Here is an 18,696-nt window from a genome sequence, read left to right as displayed (position 1 = left end):
CCGAGTGCTGGCGCTCCCCAACTCTGAACAAATAAACCCTCTACAACATGCTCCCTGGTACCCTCATGAGTCACGCAAGAGTGCCCTAGCCCGAATAGGAGCTCCCATGGGACGCACTAAGGAATAGGCAGTGGCTGATTTTATGGCTTTTCAATGTACCATCCCTAGCTCAGATATTGTAATCTTTTCAGATGGATCTAGGCTAATAGACGGACGTGCAGGGGGTAGCTATATTGGAATTTAAGCACACCATCAGTTCCTCCACTCCTCACTCTTATACGGACATGGGAAAGAGGTCTTTAACACAGAAGCAGAAGCTGCCCTAGCTGGTGCTTAAGCAGCAATAGCATACCTAACAGCTCAATTTGCTACCAACCTATGGATCTGTCTTGACAACCTGGAAGTTGCCACGCGCCTCCTATCCCCCTCTACAGGATCCTCTCAAGAGGTCTTTGAATCCTTTCGCACCCTTGCAGCCGCCTGGCCACTACGCGAAAGGCTTCCACACACCAAAAGTGGATTAATCCAAATCCGATGGGTCCCTGGACACACTAAAATCCCTGAGAATGAAGCAGCTGATCTCGCTGCCAAGGAAGGAGCTATCTCTATCCCCCCCTCTCCATACAAATCCTCATATGCCTCGCTAAAGAGATACGCCAAGACTCAATCTCTTTCTGCTGCTCAGACATGGTGGCAGACTGTAGCACCACAGACATACCAAGATCTAGAAATAACTACATCTCCTAAACGCCCTAGAGAGCTTTAACTTAACTGACTTGACCTTGGCCATATCATAGCGGCCCGTACTGGTCATGGAGACTTTGCAGACTACCATGAATGCTTTAATCATGATGATGCTTATCTTCTCTGTTGATGTGAAGTATGAAAAGCACCTCTATATTTCTTCTTCTGCTATATAGCTAAGAGACGAGCCCCTCATCCACCTGGACCCCCTTCTAAAGTTATCTCTTTTCTTTTAGGCACTGCGAAAGGAACACAAAAACTAGCCTCATAGCTAGCAGAGACCCGTTTCTTTGAGGATATCTGTCCTTGCCAACCTCTCCTTAGCACCTAGCTAAGTCAGCTCTACTTTCCCCTTATATCTCTCTTTTCCTTTGTTCTTTTTCCTTCTTTCTTTTCTTCTTTCCTTCTTCCCTTTTTCTTTTGAAACTCACTGCTTAAGTATGATGGTGGTAGAATAATGGGTCATGGAGTGTAGGTGGACTATTGCAGCTGGCAAATACCTAAAACCCACTAGGAAGTGGATCTCCCTTTAAGACCATAGTAGCTATGGAAATGCGCCCAAGAGTCTCTTATTTGTATATAAATCTGATAGGACCTGAAGCCCGAGGCTTACCCCTCGGCGGCCTATGTCCCAGTAGGGATCGGTGGGAAGCGTGCAAGTCACGAACCACGGCCGTTAAATATACACATACACACACACACACCCTGAGTTGTATGTAACTAGAGAGACAAGCAATACACAGAGATTCAACGCATCGAATCATCTCCTTATTAATACTGACAAGCAACTGATCATTGATCATTATTACTGAACGATATCAATCCTCTGAGTCTATACAATCCATTCACCGATTTCTTTACATGGTAGCATGTCCTTGGGGCTAAGCTGCAAGATAGCATAACAGCGTTCGTGGAAGCGAGTCTTGCACCTTAGGGCGAACCACCCGGAATCACCGCTGGGTATAAGCAGGTAATGGTATTGTGATCAGTCAGTTGTATCCTCGATCCTCTTAGTAAGGATAGGCCGGCCAATCTATTGTTATGATGAATTTGGGCATACGACTGGGCTTTAAAAGTTTGGAAGGAAGGAGTGTTACAGCTCAAGGCTAGTTGATGCCTTCGAGACGACAAGACGAGAGAGGACGTTTTACTTCCACGACTCCTGAGCCAGAGGGAAGGATTCCTGGCTCATTCGAACAAGGCAATGAGATGGCCTTAGGTCAACGTGACGAAGCGACCGACAACGAGACCGATAACGAGACCATTAGATAAGTAAGAGACAATACCGTACACAGCGGTTAGCAGAATACTGTTGTTAGAGTTGAGATACCTATACTAGAGTTTATACTAGACTGACAACTTGTGGATGAGTTAATGAGTATACCAGACGACAAGGCTATTCCTACATTTAAGGAAGCTAATGGGAGAAAGTTTGTGAGATTTAAGATAGCAAAACTCGACCAGATAAATATTTGAAGCTAGAAGAACAAGTATAAGTTATTCCTGAAGTCACAAGGATGTTGGAAAGTGGTAGATTATATATATAAATGGAGGAAGCAATCTGAGAAGATTGATAAGCTTCTTAAGGATGATAAATGGAGTGCAGCAGACTCATTGTCGAAACTGTACATCCTATAGAACCTTACCGAAAGTAATGAATCTGCAGTCCAATATATAAGGTTATCTGGAGAGATATGGGCATATCTTATGGAAAATATGAAAGACGCATGGAAGTAGACGTTGCATATGCAATTTGTGATGTGATAACATGGAAGATGAGCTCTACAACGATAATAGAGGCAGGACTACAGCAGTTGGAGTAGAGGCATACAGAGCTAGTCGACGTGAGTGGCGGAGAGATTAAATTGCTAGAGAAGATGATTATGGTTATCTTTCTGGAAGGACTACCGTCAGAGTATGATTCTATGAAGTTCTCAATACTAGAAGCTAGAGACCTATCAAGAGGGCTTGTACTATCGCGACTACAACAGTAGGAGCGCATGCAAAATGGCAGTAATAATAAGACCATTGGGGCCAACGAATTGGCCAATTGTGTATTAGATATTAAGTGCTTCAACTGTAACGAGATGGGTCATATTGCAAGGAATTGTCTAAAACCAGACAAGCAAAAGAAGTCAAAAGAACAGTCTAGGGATGACTCGCGAGCGAGCTTAAAGGCGCGAAGCTCTGGAAAGAAGGCGCATAATAGGCAAAAGCAAAAGCACAAGCACAAGGGACGTGCTAGCAAGGCTGTCGAAACGTCAGACTTAGACAGCAAGAGTATCAGTGACGCGAGTACAGGAGAGAGTGTTAACTGTGCTTGGATAAGTGTGAGATTTGTGGACATGATTGAAGAGAATGATTGTCAAGAGGTTGAAATGGTAAAGCGAATATCAAAGAGATTGGAGACAGATCAAGATGAGACTAGTGCTAGGAAAGACAAGCCCTGGGTTATCGATGGTGGTGCGACACGTTCATGTTCAGGCAATATCGAGTGCTTTCTCGACTTAGACACCTCGTATAGAGGTTGGTTAGGAACTGCAGGAAAGAGTACGAGGATTATGGGAAAAGAAAGAGTAAAGGCGCTGCTAGAAAATGGAGATTATGCCGTTTTAAATAATGTTTTGTATGTTCCAGCATTAAAAGGAAATCTGATGTCTACGTAGATGCTTTATCAAGATGGGATCTTTAATACTTATGATGAAGATGGATATCGATTCTATAGGAAGGACCGGAAGACATTGGCAATAGGCTATAATATAGGCCGCACAAGTTATCTTGGCTGGACAGAGTCGCGGGACGCGTTGGTTACGAAGTCAGGACCTAGAGCAGAAGAAATCGCGCTCCTAACACGTGAAGAACCAGATTGGGATATAATTCATAGACATTTTGGACACCCAGGGAAGCCACAGTTTAAGCGACTGGCTAAGAAACTTGGCCTAGAGTTATCAAAGGATTACAAGTGTGATTGCAGGGCATGCATCCAGGCCAAAAGTGTCAAGAAGCAGAATCATGAGGAGGTCCCAAGGGAGAAAGGACCATTGAAATGAGTTTACATTGATTTTTGGGGGCCATATTAGGGTCAATACTATCTTGTGATAGTTGACGACGCGACTAGATTCTTATGGCTTTATATCATGGAAGATCGACGTACTGAAACTGTGATTGGGATTCTAGATATGTGGATGGTCAGGGAAGAGTGTATTCTAGGAAAGGCCTTAATTAATATTAGACTAGATAATGCAAAAGAGTTTACTGCATTAGATCCATAGACAAAGAAAAGAGGAATTAATCTAGAGTTTACAGAACCCTACATACCACCACAGAATGGACTGGCAGAATGTTTAAATTGGTTCATACTTAAGATTGCAAGAGTGATCTTATAGCAGATGGATGTTCCAAAGAAATATTGGCGATATGCAATCAGGATGGCCAATTTTCTTTGGAATTGAACAGTCTTTACACCTGGACAGAAGAAGTGGAAGTCTGCGTATGAGATGCTCTATAAGAAGAAATTTGACATTGCAAAACTTAGAGTTCCATTTTGCAAAGTCTGGTTCCACACTGAGACAAAGGATAAGCTTGATCCTAGGGCTCATGAAGGTGTTTTTGTGGGTTATACCAAGAGTAGCAGTCAATATCTCGTGCTTGATAGACAAGGGCGAGTACGGAAGGTCACCAACCCAATCTTCTTAGAAGACGAACGAGGATTCATTTCCTATGAGACAGGAGAGAGAGAATTTACTCACGACGAGGTTTATAATCGTCTCAGGGAGAGATGCTGCATGTTCGATAACATTAGTGCTATTCATAGTGGTTCTAGTATGCTTAATCCGACTGTCAATGCGACTGTCAATTCAACCATGAGTCTAATTACCAATCACAAATCAACTACCAATGTGAATCCAAGTGTACTCAACCAAATAGATAATGTTGAGGCACCTACTACAGTTGATGAGTCACATAGTCAAGATTCTACTATGTCGATTACACTGGATCTAGCTAATCCGAACCCGTCCACTACACCTTCATTACTAGAGGCATCTCAGCAAGATACTTTACCAAAGCGACGATCTGAGCGTATACGACAACCAACTCAGGCGTTAATTGAATCACAGCAAATAGAGCAGATATATGGCTGGAAAAGTCGTCAAGAAAGACGTCAGGAAGAAAGGGAAGCAAGTAAAGTATCAACAGGTTCTTCCCAAGTCTCTCATGAGGAGACACGTCTACGAGAAACAGCCAATTTAGCAGTTACAATAGAATTTCTACTAGGCGAAAATGATGAGTTTGCTTTACAAGTTGATAAGTGGCTTGAAGGGGAGAAAATTCCTATATTTAAAACTTATAAGGAAGCTGTGAAGCATCCAATTTATGGATCTAGATAGCGTGAAGCCATTGGTCTTGAGATTCAAAATCTAATACACTTTGGCACATGGAAATTTATTAAATGACTAGTCAGATGATCAGTCATATCATGTAAATGGATTTTCGATCTGAAATATGGCGCAGACGGGCGCCTAGAACAATTCAAAGCACATCTAGTTGCTAGAGGGTTCTCTTAACAGGAAGGTTTAGACTTTGAAGACACATTTGCACCGGTTATCCAACTAGAAAGCCTCCGTGTGCTATTTGCTATTGCAGCCTCATATGGAATGGTAGCTCATCTACTCGACGCTACGAACGCCTTCGTAGGCTCAAGAATTGACAAGGAAATATTCATGGAAATTCCACAGGGTTTGTATGACCATGGTGTTGGACCAACGGAACCAGATTAAGTCTGTGAGATCTTATAATCACTGTATGGCTTACGACAATCTACTAATCTCTGGAATCAGAAAGTCAAGTCATTCGTTGAGACTATTGGTTTTAAGCCTTTAACAGCTGATTCAAGTGTCTTTATCAATGAATGAGGAGTTATTATTGCACTATATGTGGATGATATCTTAGTGTTTGGTAAAGCAACTAAAGACATTGACTGGACAAAGAGGAAACTCAAGAAATTTCATCTAATAAAGGATTCTGGACTTGCAAAGAAGATATTAGGAATCTGAATCACCTGGCTTTCAAATGGAGGTATACGACTGGATCAAGAATTCTATGCTACTCAAATGCTTAAAGAATTTAGTATGAATTATTCAAAGGATCGTATCCTACCTCTCGGACCTAGTACAAACCTCTCTGCAGACTCTCAACGCCTTTCAAAAGATCTGCATTCAAAGTTCCAAAGAATTATTGGACAACTTACATATCTAGCTGGTGGAACACGGCCAGATATCTAGTTTCCTGTCAACCGTCTCAGCCAACACCTCGCTGAACCCATAAAAGTCCATTTGGAAGCGATCAAGAGAATACTTTGATATATTCATGGTACAATCAAATATGCCATTATCTACCAAGCGTTAGATGACAAGGGGAGTGGTAAGACATTAGTTGGTTATATGGATGCATCATATGCCAATGCTACGAAGGGGCGTTCAACTAGTGGGTATATTTTTATACTGGCTGGTAGCCCTGTAAGCTGGTCTAGCTAAAAGCAACTAATTACTACGACTTCATCATCAGAAGCTGAGTATATTGCTGCATCAGATGGAGCCAAGCAGGTAGTATAGCTTAGACATTTTTTGTATTCAATTCAGAAAGGATCTAAGGGACTGACTCCATTCTATATGAATAATCAGTCTGCAATGAAGCTATCCGACAATCCAGTGCTGCATTCTTGAAGCAAGCATATCCTGATTTGATACCATGTTATACGTGACTTCGTAAACCACCAGGAGATAAAGCCAATATATATCCCTACCACCAACATGCTTGCGGACAGCCTAACTAAGGCATCTTTATCAGATACACTTGGAAAATTTACTGAATCTCTAAACATAAAATGGTGATATGGTTATAGAACAGGTTAGTGGAAATATAGATCTCCGGGTCGCAACACCAAGATCTACAGAATGTGAATTGAGCGTTCAACACCCTCCGAGTCATATTGTTTTTGATTTTTATGTTTTCTTCTGGATTTGAAATGGTTGACTCTACAGATATTGAACAAAGGGGAGTGTAAAGAATATAATCACAAGGTCACGTGATGACTAGTGATTCCGAGGCTAATTATAGTCTCAACCCCTGAGTTGTATGTAACTAGAGAGACAAGCAATACACAGAGATTCAACGCATCGAATCATCTCCTTATTAATACTGACAAGCAACTGATCATTGATCACTATTACTGAACGATATCAATCCTCTGAGTCTATACGATCCATTCACCGATTTCTTTACACCATGCATTCTCAAGTGGGCGCTTGAAAAATCAGTCAGTTATTAGGGAACCTACTTCACGAACACCATGTCCCCTTCTGTATTTCGACCTCAATGGATTGTGATCCTTGTTCCATTGCTATCTAACTTTGGAAGTGGCATCAAGAAATCCACAGACTGCGAGATATCAGACTCGTCGGTTTCGAATAATTCGAAGCGGGGTGCATTCGGCCTGAACATTACTGCCATGGCCCAGTACATCTCAGCATAAGCCAGACTGTTTATTTTCGTTAGCCTCATTTCCACATAGTATCAAATATCACCTTTTATGGCGATTCTGACGGGAAATGGAAGTATTTTCTTACTTCATGCCTAAGCAATTCCGAGATCCTCTGGTGAAAGGAACCCAGTTCCTGTCCATATCGGCGTTATAATCGCCCAGCCAACGCTCGGGAATGAACTTGAATGGCTCCGGGTAGACTTTTGGGTCGGTGTGCAGGCTATATGCAGCCATTCCTACGGGAGTGCCAGCAGGAATCACCCACTGCTTGTAAACAAGGGGGATATCCGGCGAGATCCGGGGAAGACGGCGCATCACGCCGTAGCTCAGGCTGCAAACGTTCGCTTTCTCAGCAGGGACTTCCAAATTACTCATTGTCAGACTAGACTCACCGTAGGCCCTCCTTGATCAGCGCCTGCAAATACGGCAACTGTTCCAGTTGCTGCCAGGTAGGCAGGGTGTGCGGGTAATCTGCCATGATATCCTTGAGTTCTTCTTTTAGACGCTGCCACATGTGCGGATTAGTGAGAATGTAGTAGCACATGAAGCCCATCGTACGTGCGGTGGTGGCGGTGCCAGCCCCGAAGAGTACCATCGCCTCGCGACTCAGACGCTCCGTGCCGCACTCAGACTTCGGCATCTCGCTTGTAATAACATAGCGGAATACGGAACTCTTCGCGTTCGCTTCGACTTTCTCTTTGCTAAGGTTGTCCTGCTTAGCGTCGATGATGTGCTTAGTAGCAAGCTGGCGGAACACGTTGAATCCAGCGGCTCCTGGGTACACACGCAGGAGGAACCCGGTTGGAATCATGGACGCCAGACTATATCTGTTAGTCTATACCCTTTGCTTCTAAGGATGGAAACGGAAACATACGTAACTAATTGCGGGAAATGCATGAACAAGAGGAGCTGTCTCACAATACTCTCGATCAAGTTGTGCCTAGTTCGCCGGATTGTCAGTGCTGGGTGTGTGTTACGCGGGCGTCCACTTCACCCACCACTCTTTGCCAAACTCTGGACTGTTCATCATGTCAGGAGGGCTTTCACAGCATATCCGGCCGATAACATCCCCGGCAAAGGCAGAGAACACATGGTCGAGTCGGATGACATTGCCGGATCCCTTAAGCTCGGTTAAACGATTATTAAGCAGTTTGGCTTCCTCGATGATCATAGATTCCATCTTATCGATGCCCATGCGGGAGAAGAAAGGCTCAAGTGGCTTGCGGCGACGACGGTGCAGTTCGTGGTTCTCCGTCATGGTGTGAGAGCCTGACATGAGTAAGAAGACTTGCTCGTTTCCAACAACCCAAGTTAAACTCAGGGGAGCAACATACCGTCGAAACCAATGCCGGTTCTGTAGCGAGGCCAGATGGCCGTACGACGGGTGTTGCCAGCCACGTAGACACTGTTGTAGAATTCCGGGTCATTGATGACTATCTCGTGCGGGTTGATGCGGATAATTGGGCCTGATAAGATGAATCATTGCTGGTCAGTTTGGGCCCTGTTACCGTTGTGCGTGGAAAATAGGAAATATAGAAGGATATAGCCCCGAAAGTGAAATGGAACTTTACCATATTTCTGGTGCATCTCCTCAATTTTGTACACATACTTCCCCCGCTTAATCACATCGTAGTAGAATTCATACCAGCGAGTGACAGCGGCAATTTTGGGCCCAGGAAACCCGGCCAACGGATGGAAGTAAAGACGGTAGATGGCCAGCGAAGCAGTGTAGAGGATCAAGCTCCCCGCAATGGCACCATAGAAGCCATATTGTTTCAGCAAAGGATATTCCTCCACGAGCAAGACAATCTCCTTGTACAAAGCCTCCATCTTTGCTGGGCGGTTTTCAGTACAAGTGAAGCAGGAGGTGAGAAATATCTGAATCTTTCGGGGAGAAGACTTGGGTTGAGGATGGGTGAGGAGAAGGATGACATACAACCTTTTTCATATGCTCGTGTTGCTACTACCAAGTGTGTGGTCTCATTCTGATTTCTGGTTCTATATTCCCGGGTAAATTGACCAAAATACGAGAAGAGGGGTAAGATAGAGTGCTTCGGGGTCTTTCGGGGTCCATCGAAGCCATTCTAGATCACGAACACGTAGTCAGACCGAGATAAGAAAAAAAATGCATCTACAGGATTGGGCTTGACAATTTGGAGCTGCGCCGCCGGACTAGCCGGGCAATGTCAGATCCTCGATAAATCACATTTCCCATTTCAAGGAGGGCTGTCTCCGCGGCCCGGAACGAATGGGGTCAAACGGGGCGATGGCTTCTAATTTGATACCATACTAGCTTGACTATCCTGATGAATTAGGCAGTGCTGAGTGGTGGCAACGGATGGTCAATATTCTCCTGGCGGGTTGGGAGGTCGTATTAGCCCCGCCTGAACATATCCCAGGACATCTAGACGAGGTTTGAACGAAAACGAGATGTCAGCACACCATCACGATAGATACTACCTTGTTGTCCCAAGATAGCAATCTGTCCAGCTAGATGAGTTGCTGCACCTGCTAACATAGGCACGGACGTAAGCAACAGCCACGTTGTCGTCGTTGTGTGGTTGCTGACATTGCATTTTCAACTCTCCTTCAGATTTTGGGCTCTGGAGCAAGAATGCATTTCTCAGACATCACAGCCCAATTGAATACTCTCCTGCTCAAGGGACCTTGGGTTTGTTCAATTTTCCGTATATCCCTCATGTACACCTGTGGCTTGAAGTGGGGGCGCTGTTGGACCCTTGATGGGGCCTCCCGCCGCCTCCGAGCTGCATGACACCTTGGCAACGCTCGGACACCCCCCCCCCCCCCCAAATCGGGCACCCCCGTAATCCCTCCGTTTTATATCCGAGGCGGCACAGTGCACGCTGCACTAGGCGAGGATGGAACCACTCACGAGGTTCCGATAACACGTTCTCCATCCAGACTGTTGCACATATTCCGAACCTCGTTACCATACCTGCATTCCAAGAGTCTGACGGCGAACCCGAGGACCCGCGTGTATGAGACGGGTGAGACCATTGGACGGGGATGCGTTGTAAACCAATTGACCAAAAAAAAGATAACTAAAGATAACTAAACAACCTAGTGCATTCTTGGTGCGAGGCTGAGGCAAGAAGGGAGGATGTCCAAGACTCCGATGCGAGGATTTGCGTACCATTTATCATGAGGAGAAGAGATAAGTACTTAAGAGCGGGGCTCTACTAACTGCTTCATTACCAGAGACATGTTGCCAGACACCAGCTCCTCCGTTGTATCACTGAAATATTTCGTCTTACTGCACATCTGCCTGATCTTGCTCTATTTCCTCATATCCTTTGCCATCTCTGAACATGGAGTTCAAGTACTCTACAGTGATCGATCCCACCACGTACGAAACACACGGGTTGTGTGATGGGATCGATCTAAGATGTCATGAGAGTCCTGAGCTGGAGGAGATTGAGACATTGAGATGTCAAGAGAACTGGCGGGAATGGGTTGGTCCACTCGGGTTCTACAAGGGTGGTTTGGGGCCACGATGGAATTTCATGGCCATCACCGTTCCAGAGTGCTTGCCTGAGCGGCTCGGTGTGTTGGGATATGCCAACGAGCTTGCCTTCCTACATGATGGTCAGAATGTCCAATATCACACGGGAGTGAGTTGTTGTTGCTAATGCTTCTTTGCAGACGTCACAGATGTGGCAGACTATGTGAGTCCAGTGGTGCAACGGCTTCGACCTGATGGGCACTGACGAGAAACGTGCATCAGGGAGACATACATAACGATGATTTGAAAGCTGCCTTTGAAGAAGCCGCCAGTACTGGACGCATTGAAGGGTCTACCTCTGGAAAACGCGCGATTCAAGCCCACATCGCAAACGAGATGATGAAAATCCACAAACAGCATGCAATTACGACGCTGGAAGCGTGGGCCAAATTTGCAGAGCTTGGGTCGGGACGCCAGCACACCACCCACTTCAAAACAGAGAAAGAGTATATTAAGTACCGCATGATCGATATTGGCACGATGTACGTCTTTATTTCAAAATTGGTGAGTAGGACATCCATGGCATTCGAATCTGACATCTCGCAGGTTTTGGTATGGCATGGTCACTTTTGGGATGGGTATTAGCGTTCCCGAAGAAGAATTGGAGATGTGCCACGAGTTGGCTAACACTGCCTATTTGAATCTGGGCCTCACAAATGACCTCTACTCCTGGCAGAAAGAATATGAGACTGCAGTGGCCATGGGTCGAGACTACGTTGCCAATATAATTGGCGTTCTCATGGAGGAGCGTAAGGTCTCCGAGGAAGTGGCCAAAGAGATCTGCCGGGAAAAGATCAAAGTGACCATCGTCGACTTTCGCAAGATTGTCGCTGATACCAAGGCTCGAGATGACGTATCCGTGGACACGAAGCGCTATCTAGAAGGTCTGCTGTACAGTCTGAGTGGAAATCTGGTTTGGAGTATCGACTGCCCCAGATACCATCGGTGGTCTTCGTACAACGAGCGTCAGCTTGATTGGATGAAGAATGGCATTCCCAAGAGCCCCAAAGACCTTCCAAAATTCAATGGGGTGTCCAATGGGCTGGCCAATGGTACGGAAAAGATTGTCTCCAATGGACATGTGAATGGCAATGGTGCTGTCCATGTTCCAGCTACCAATGGTGTCACGAATGGGAATGGTGCCACTCATACCCCAGTTTCTAATGGTACTAATGGTACTACAGGGCTGAAAGATCCATTCAGCCTGGACGTCGACACTGACTTGGTGAACGTTTTTGCACGGAAGGAATACAAAGCTATCAGTGCCCCCAAGCTACATGAGGGAGAAGGATATCCCTCAGCGCTCAAGTTAGGACCGAATGGTGATGTTACCATCCAGAAAAGCCCGGAGATTGAAACCAGGGTCAGTACCGACATCCCGTTTCCATCGTATTCAGCCTGCTAACAAAAGCCGATATAGGTAATCCAAGCTCCTTACGACTATATTAGCTCTCTGCCATCAAAAGGAGTCAGAGATCAAGCGATCGACGCTTTGAATGTCTGGTGCCGTGTCCCTGCTGCGAAGGTTGACCGAATCAAATTGGTAACCAACATGCTTCATAACACTTCTTTGATGTAAGTTTCTAATCTGATGCCCGTCCAAGAATGCTAGCTAACAAGTAAACAGGTTAGATGATATGGAAGATGGCTCAACTCTTCGGCGCGGAAAATCATCAACACATACGATCTTCGGAGCTGGCCAGACAGTGAATGCGGCCAACTACCAGATCATTCGTGCTCTGGAAGAGGTGCAGAAGCTTGGGGACAAAGAAAGCGTGATGATTTTTACTGGTGAGTTGCCAGCCATTCTAGTCGTCAGAGGATGAAAATTGACTTGCTCTGGCAGAGGAATTGAAGAACCTCTATATCGGTCAGAGCTTGGATCTACATTGGACTAACAACGTGATCTGTCCGACTGTGGATGAATACTTCCGTATGGTGGAGCACAGTAAGTGTGGAGATATGGAAGCAAAGGTTATTGAACGCCATGGAGGCTAACAAGTGCGACAGAAACCGGTGGGCTGTTCCGGCTCTTCGGTCGCCTCCTATCACTCCACTCGACCAACCCGGTCAAAGCCGATCTAACCAGTCTTCTGGATAATTTTGGACGGTACTATCAAACGCGCGATGATTACTCCAACCTCACTTCTCCCGAGGTATGGCCTCAAACCCCCTGCTTTAGACTCCCGAATTTTTGTGACAAAATCAAATTAACCCTATTCTAGTACACTACGCAAAAGGGATTCTGTGAAGACCTGGATGAGGGAAAGTTCTCGCTTCCGGTCATCCATATGATGCTTTCCGCTCCATCCAACACTGTGATCCGCAATATCTGGACTCGGCGGTTGGTCAACACCCAGGCTAGTCTGTCGCATAAGCAGGCTATCCTGGAGCTGATGAAAAAAGGGGGAAGCCTGCAGTTTACAGAAGACGCGTTGGACGTTTTACACGCCCAGGTAGAGAAGAACATTTCCGACCTCGAGGGCAAGTTCGGGGCCCAGAACTTCCAGTTGAGACTAATCCTGGAGATGCTGCGGAAGAATTAGGAATTAGGGAGTTTCAGCCAACTTTTGGTCTCTGTTTTGGTTCATCTATTGCGTGTTTTTTTTTTTTTTTTTTTCTGGTCCCATAAATTGGAAATCTGTTTCCTGATGGTTTGCTGCTGGCGACACCATTGGTTAGTGATATGAATGCGTTCAGATCGGCGCCTGTGGTAGATGTAACTATCGGAACGTGAATATCAAACCCTACACGTTTTGGCACCGGATATAGTTAGTCTGACGCGGCACGTGCGTGCCGCGTATATCTAGCTAGCTATCCCCGTCCCCCTCGTTCTTGGGAGTCCTTTATCGAGAGTCTGGATTCTCTCCACCAGAAATCGAACTAGATCGAATAGCCCTCCTTGCAACTGTCCGCCTACGGCGTCTCGACCCTTATCACCCACTTCGAAGACGCGCAGAACAGATCTCTAGTAATGGCCGACAAACCAGCCGATTTGCCCGCCGTACACTGGCCCTCCCAAACTCTGAACAGATAAACCCTCTCCAATACGCTCCCTGGCACCCTCGCGAGCCTCGTGGGAATGCTCAAGCTCGAATAGGAGCTCCCATGGGACGCACTAAGGAACAGGCAGCGGCTAATTTCATGGCTTTTCAACGTACCATCCCTAGCTCAGATATTGTAATCTTTTCAGATGGATCTAGGCTAGCAGACGGACGTGCAGGGGGTGGCTATATTAGACTTCAAGCACACCATCAGTTCCTCCGCTCCTCACTCTCATACAGACACGGGAAAGAGGTCTTCGACGCAGAAGCAGAAGCAGCTCTAGCTGGCGCTCAAGCAGCAATAGCGTACCCAACAGCTCAATTTGCTACCAACCTATGGATCTGCCTTGACAACCTGGAAGTTGCTATACGCCTTCTATCTCCCTCTACAGGATCTTCCCAAGAAATCTTTGAATCCTTCCGCACCCTTGCAGCTGCCTGGCCACTTCGCAAAAGGCTTCCTCACACCAAAAGCGGATCTATCCAAATCCGATGGGTCCCTGGACACGCTAAAATCCCTGAGAACGAAGCGGCTGATCTCACTGCCAAAGAGGGAGCTGCCTCAACCCCTCCTGCTCCTCAGAAATCCTCATACGCCTCGCTAAAGAGACACGCCAAGACTCAATCCCTATCCGCTGCTCAGTCACAATGGCAGAAGGTGGCACCACAGAGTTATCAAGATCTAGAAATAACTACTTCTCCTAAGCGCCCTGGGGAGCTTCAACTCAACCGACTTGACCTTGGCCGTATTATTGCGGCCCGTACTGGTCATGGAGACTTTGCAGACTACCATGAACGCTTTAATCATGATGATGCTTATCTTCTCTGTTAGTGTAGAGCACGAAAAGCACCTCTACATTTCTTCTTCTGCCATATAGCTAAGAGACGAGCTCCTCGTCCACCTGGACCCCCTTCTGAAGTTATCTCTTTTCTTTTAGGTACTGCGAAAGGAACACGAAAACTAGCCTCATGGCTAGCAGAGACCCGTTTCTTTGAGGATATCTGTCCTCGCCAACCTCTCCTTAGCACCTAGCTAAGTCAGCCCTACTTCCCCCTTATATCTCTCTTTTCCTTCGTTCTTTCTTTCTTTCTTTCCTTCTTTCCTTCTTCCCTTTTTCTTTTCAAACTCACTGCTTAAGTATGATAGTGGTAGAATGATGGGTCATGAAGCGTAGGTGGACCATTGCAGCTGGCAAATACCCAAAACCCACTAGGAAGTGGATCTCCCTTTAAGACCACGGCAGCTATGGAAATGCGCCAAAGAGTCTCTTATCTGTATATAAATCTGATAGGACCTGAAGCCCGAGGCTTAACCCTCGGCGGCCTATGTCCCAGTAGGGATCGGTGGGAAGCGTGCAAGTCACGAACCACGGCCGTTAAATATATACACACACACACACACACACACACACACCTCGTTCTTGGGGACAAGTCACAATATTAGGAATCAAGATATCTTCATATTGTCAGGCTCATTAGGCCGCTTCGTGTTCGCGCCTTACTACCGTCTATGCTTCGTGATACGGACCGTAGTTAAACCAACAGAAACTGTTGGCTCGGTTACATTGTCGCTTCGCTTACCGATTACGTTAAACAATACGTATAAGGAACTAGGTGTTGGTTTATAGGTGCAATCGAGATTCCTGGCACCGACGCGAACCAAGTGTTGGATATTTGATACGCTAATCCCAATCAGGATGTCATTACTAATCGTGATTCCTCGGAATAACGACATATCCGTGAGAACATGAGAGCCAAACTCAAGCCTACATTTTGGAGTCAGGATTGTCATTTATCCCGTAAATCCGTGATACTTTGCCACTATGATGTGTATATAAAGAGGATCAAGATGTGTAGTTAGCTATGTTTTAGAAGATGTGCAAATCAGAGTCAATTATTCCTCACCCAAATTGTACAACTCCTATCAGAGCCTAACCCCGTTCGGACTAGTACCCAAAGATTCCAATACCAAGGAGAGGTCACGTGAAGGTACACGTGACCTCGTCAAGCAAGGACTATATAGACCGCGTCGGGGCCTCATTAAGAGAAGAGAACAGACGATTGAATACATTTGACCATAGTACTTGGAGTACCACCTGAAGCGCGTGTACGGACGTACGTACATTGTTTTATTGGCTTTATAAGCCAACCCACACTAGGTCTATTTTCCGGCACTCCTCTCAAACCCCTATCTAGGAGTATTGAACCTGTTTTTATATACAAGTTTCCATAGAAGTGATATCACCAAAAGTCGACACTTGTGCAAATCGAACTTTCTAGAGATAGGCTGTAAAGTTGATTTGTAATGTTCAATATCGCGTCGGAATGTGATGCCAATTCTCGAAATTTCTTGATACGCAAATCTTGTCCTATTCCCAAATTGTTTTAGCTCATTCTGAGTTCCAACATCCAGATCTCTCAAGTCAGCAAATCTCACCATCTTCTGTATAGCCTCAGCACCAGCCGTCACAGGTGGGCGGGTCGCTTGGGATTTACGTTAGCTGAATCAGCTCTATCAACTCAAGCGGAAGTGCTTGAGCGGGTCAATGTGGAGACAATATGGGCTGATTGAGTTCGCGACGGGCCGTCCCATAATGTGTAAAAATGTAATCTCCAGTAGGTGACCTAGCGCTAGACTAGTGGACTACGTACGGAGGTGGGCACCAAAAGTGATGGGAATGCCAAGAGGAATCCACCGAACTAGTGGCTGTTAGCGTGTTTTAGTGATACAAATCGATACACCAAAATTACTATACAAATCTTGGTACATATAAAATATATTAGACATTACGAATTATTTCCAAACCGCTCATCTAATAAGATGCTTATTTGGGATATTTGAAGTTATACAAAGCGCTCCAATCCCCCAATATCCACCGCATCCTCCCAATCCCCCTCATCCTCCATATATGCCCGGAACGAGAGTACTCCTTTACGCCGGCAACGTTGACGCTGGTCTCCCCGGGGCCGCCCCTCAGCGTACTCATTCCCACCCTCCAAACGTATAATTTCTTGTATATGAAAAGGGATTCTCTCAATCCAGGCTTGTATACGATGCTGTGGCAGCTTTTCCCAAGCATTATACCATAGTTTTTTAGCTGTCTTTCGATCACCGGGAGCGCCTTGAAGAGTTGTACGGTTTTTTAGCCAAAACCAGGTGGGTTCGATAGCATTCAAATCAAGGGAGTTGCCAGGCCAAAGCAGTCGGTCAATCTCATGGAAAGAGTAAATCTCTTTTTGCTGGAAATGGGCATGCGCAGGAGCGTTATCTTCCATTATAATTGTATTAGGCCTTGAGCGTTGACATTCTTTAGCAAAAGGAAGTAGCTTTGGCACAAGAATCTCCTATATTACTATTAGTATAAGAATCATATTTATATAGAGAATAACTATACAGTTTGATAGCGATACCAATCAATGCCACCTTTGCTCTTTCGAACCAGCTTTCCATTTTTAGTAGTAAATTTGAATACTGGTTTCCGGCCACGGCGAGGCCGGAGCTCAAGATTTCTGATTGCTTGATTTAACTCCCATTCTTCTCGAGCTTTCATTTCTCTCGCTCGGTTTGCAATCTCTAACTCTTTCTCTGCCTTTTTTGCTGTTGCTGTGACGCTGGCCAATACCTTGCATTTGTTGCTAACTAGGTGAGCCTATCTACGAAGAATAACAAGCATGAAGAAGGAAAGAAGAAAAAAACACAGCGCCCCTCTACGCACAGCTCCTTCATATGATCCTTTGTGTGGACGGAACTTCCCAATACAGTACCGCTCCCAATATAGCATTGCTTAGGGCTCAAGCCCTATCTTGAGATAGCGGGAAAAGCCTCCTAGGATGACATTGTACGGAAAGCTCCGTCGCCAAGCCGTAGAGCTGTCAAGCCGCAGGGCTGGCTGTCACAGTTGCTGCATTCTCTGGATCATATATATGACAGGGGCCTTTGGCATCGTACGAAAAGCAGCCCCAAAACATGAATTCAGAAGCATTCTTATAGCGCCGGCGAATAACAGTGGGATCGTAGCATTCAAAAACCCTGCGCCAAACCCGATTAGAGCCCCTCCGGTGGCCTAGGATTACCGAGGTCTCGTCCGTCCATATAATATTTTTCCAGTCCTCTAGGGTCCAGTCTTTATGTGCGAGGGCAAAAGCGAGTCTTTTTCTTCTCATGTCATCAGTCAGACCAGGTTTCCAAGTTGGCTTGCATTTGCTAAAAGAATTCAATTTCAAAAGACGCAAAACAGAGGTAGTTGAAATACCGGCTTCAAAAGCAAGATATTCAGCAGATTTCTCACGTCCAGCGCGATCCTTGGTTACACTCGCAATAATAGAAGCCTCAATTTCCTCAGTTACCGTTTTGGGACGGCCACTGCGCTTCAAATTAGCAACGTGCTCATGCTCAATACGAGGATTAACCGTAGGGTCAAATCCTTGCAATTTAGCACGTTTTACGATGTTATAAACGCTCGTTTGAGGGATTTTAAGCATCATAGCAACGTCTTGTGGCTTCATTTTTGCAACCATAACCAAGGCCACAATCTGGGTGCGGAGTTCTGTTGAATGCTCTTCTCTTGTCATCCTGATCATAACAAGTGTACAAATTGGTGTCAAAACCAGTGTAAAGCGTATCGGCGAGGGTGGCATCCTAAATAATCAATTTGATTAGCGAATTAGTAAATGAGCGGTGTAATGGGATGAGATATTCACAATAATCAGTAGCGTTAGTACGATATATTAATATAAAATTGGTGGAAATAGCTTCATATTCGAAAAAGCAAAGAATCTGTTGAGTCGGGTGTTGAAAGTGGGTTACTTAGGTTTCCTAGTATTGACCAAGGTAATCTGAGTAC

General features: G+C 45.5%; 6 protein-coding genes across 6 annotated transcripts, besides 11 other annotated features; 4 read left to right on the top strand and 2 right to left on the bottom strand.

The window, feature by feature from the left end:
• Positions 1-832: part of a mobile genetic element that runs on past the window's edge.
• Positions 833-1,104: 272 nt separating this feature from the next.
• Positions 1,105-1,165: a sequence feature (GA-rich).
• A 1,579-nt stretch (positions 1,166-2,744) lies between these two features.
• TSTA_007860 (uncharacterized protein) lies at positions 2,745-5,132 on the top strand (the record flags this gene model as incomplete). The annotated part of the gene is made up of 4 exons (XM_002488767.1): positions 2,745-3,370; positions 3,470-3,708; positions 3,847-3,945; positions 4,201-5,132. 4 exons carry the CDS (start codon positions 2,745-2,747, stop codon positions 5,130-5,132), a joined length of 1,896 nt encoding a protein of 631 aa, XP_002488812.1.
• Positions 3,183-4,766: a mobile genetic element.
• Positions 3,306-4,202: a mobile genetic element.
• Positions 4,692-6,581: a mobile genetic element.
• On the top strand, positions 5,400-6,026 carry TSTA_007850 (uncharacterized protein; the record flags this gene model as incomplete). Its single annotated transcript, XM_002488766.1, has 2 exons — positions 5,400-5,496; positions 5,866-6,026. The coding sequence occupies 2 exons, from the start codon at positions 5,400-5,402 to the stop codon at positions 6,024-6,026; spliced, it is 258 nt and encodes an 85-aa protein (XP_002488811.1).
• Positions 6,582-6,818: 237 nt separating the features above from the next.
• On the bottom strand, positions 6,819-9,115 carry TSTA_007840 (cytochrome P450, putative; the record flags this gene model as incomplete). The annotated part of the gene is made up of 7 exons (XM_002488765.1): positions 6,819-7,282; positions 7,371-7,616; positions 7,678-8,106; positions 8,160-8,225; positions 8,284-8,554; positions 8,620-8,751; positions 8,857-9,115. 7 exons carry the CDS (start codon positions 9,113-9,115, stop codon positions 7,117-7,119), a joined length of 1,569 nt encoding a protein of 522 aa, XP_002488810.1. The 3' UTR covers positions 6,819-7,116.
• Positions 9,116-10,614: 1,499 nt separating this feature from the next.
• Positions 10,615-13,667, top strand: TSTA_007830 (geranylgeranyl diphosphate synthase, putative; the record flags this gene model as incomplete). The annotated part of the gene is made up of 8 exons (XM_002488764.1): positions 10,615-10,891; positions 11,035-11,290; positions 11,355-12,171; positions 12,229-12,383; positions 12,436-12,599; positions 12,655-12,756; positions 12,819-12,964; positions 13,034-13,667. 8 exons carry the CDS (start codon positions 10,615-10,617, stop codon positions 13,352-13,354), a joined length of 2,238 nt encoding a protein of 745 aa, XP_002488809.1. The 3' UTR covers positions 13,355-13,667.
• Positions 13,653-14,657: a mobile genetic element.
• Positions 13,783-14,684, top strand: TSTA_007820 (uncharacterized protein; the record flags this gene model as incomplete). The annotated part of the gene is made up of 2 exons (XM_002488763.1): positions 13,783-13,812; positions 13,842-14,684. 2 exons carry the CDS (start codon positions 13,783-13,785, stop codon positions 14,682-14,684), a joined length of 873 nt encoding a protein of 290 aa, XP_002488808.1.
• Positions 14,685-14,919: 235 nt separating this feature from the next.
• Positions 14,920-14,973: a microsatellite.
• Positions 14,974-15,238: 265 nt separating this feature from the next.
• Positions 15,239-15,266: a microsatellite.
• A 1,363-nt stretch (positions 15,267-16,629) lies between these two features.
• TSTA_007810 (uncharacterized protein) lies at positions 16,630-18,424 on the bottom strand (the record flags this gene model as incomplete). Its single annotated transcript, XM_002488762.1, has 3 exons — positions 16,630-17,197; positions 17,248-17,502; positions 17,750-18,424. 3 exons carry the CDS (start codon positions 18,422-18,424, stop codon positions 16,697-16,699), a joined length of 1,431 nt encoding a protein of 476 aa, XP_002488807.1. The 3' UTR covers positions 16,630-16,696.
• Positions 16,841-17,197: a mobile genetic element.
• Positions 17,747-18,385: a mobile genetic element.
• Positions 17,774-18,424: a mobile genetic element.
• Positions 18,425-18,696: the final 272 nt, after the last annotated feature.

The sequence above is a fragment of the Talaromyces stipitatus genome, genomic scaffold, assembly GCF_000003125.1.
Source record: "Talaromyces stipitatus ATCC 10500 scf_1105507295479 genomic scaffold, whole genome shotgun sequence".
Taxonomy (NCBI): domain Eukaryota; kingdom Fungi; phylum Ascomycota; class Eurotiomycetes; order Eurotiales; family Trichocomaceae; genus Talaromyces; species Talaromyces stipitatus.
The sequence above is the reverse complement of the archived record's forward strand: the minus strand, read 5'-3'. Positions and strand labels throughout refer to the sequence as shown.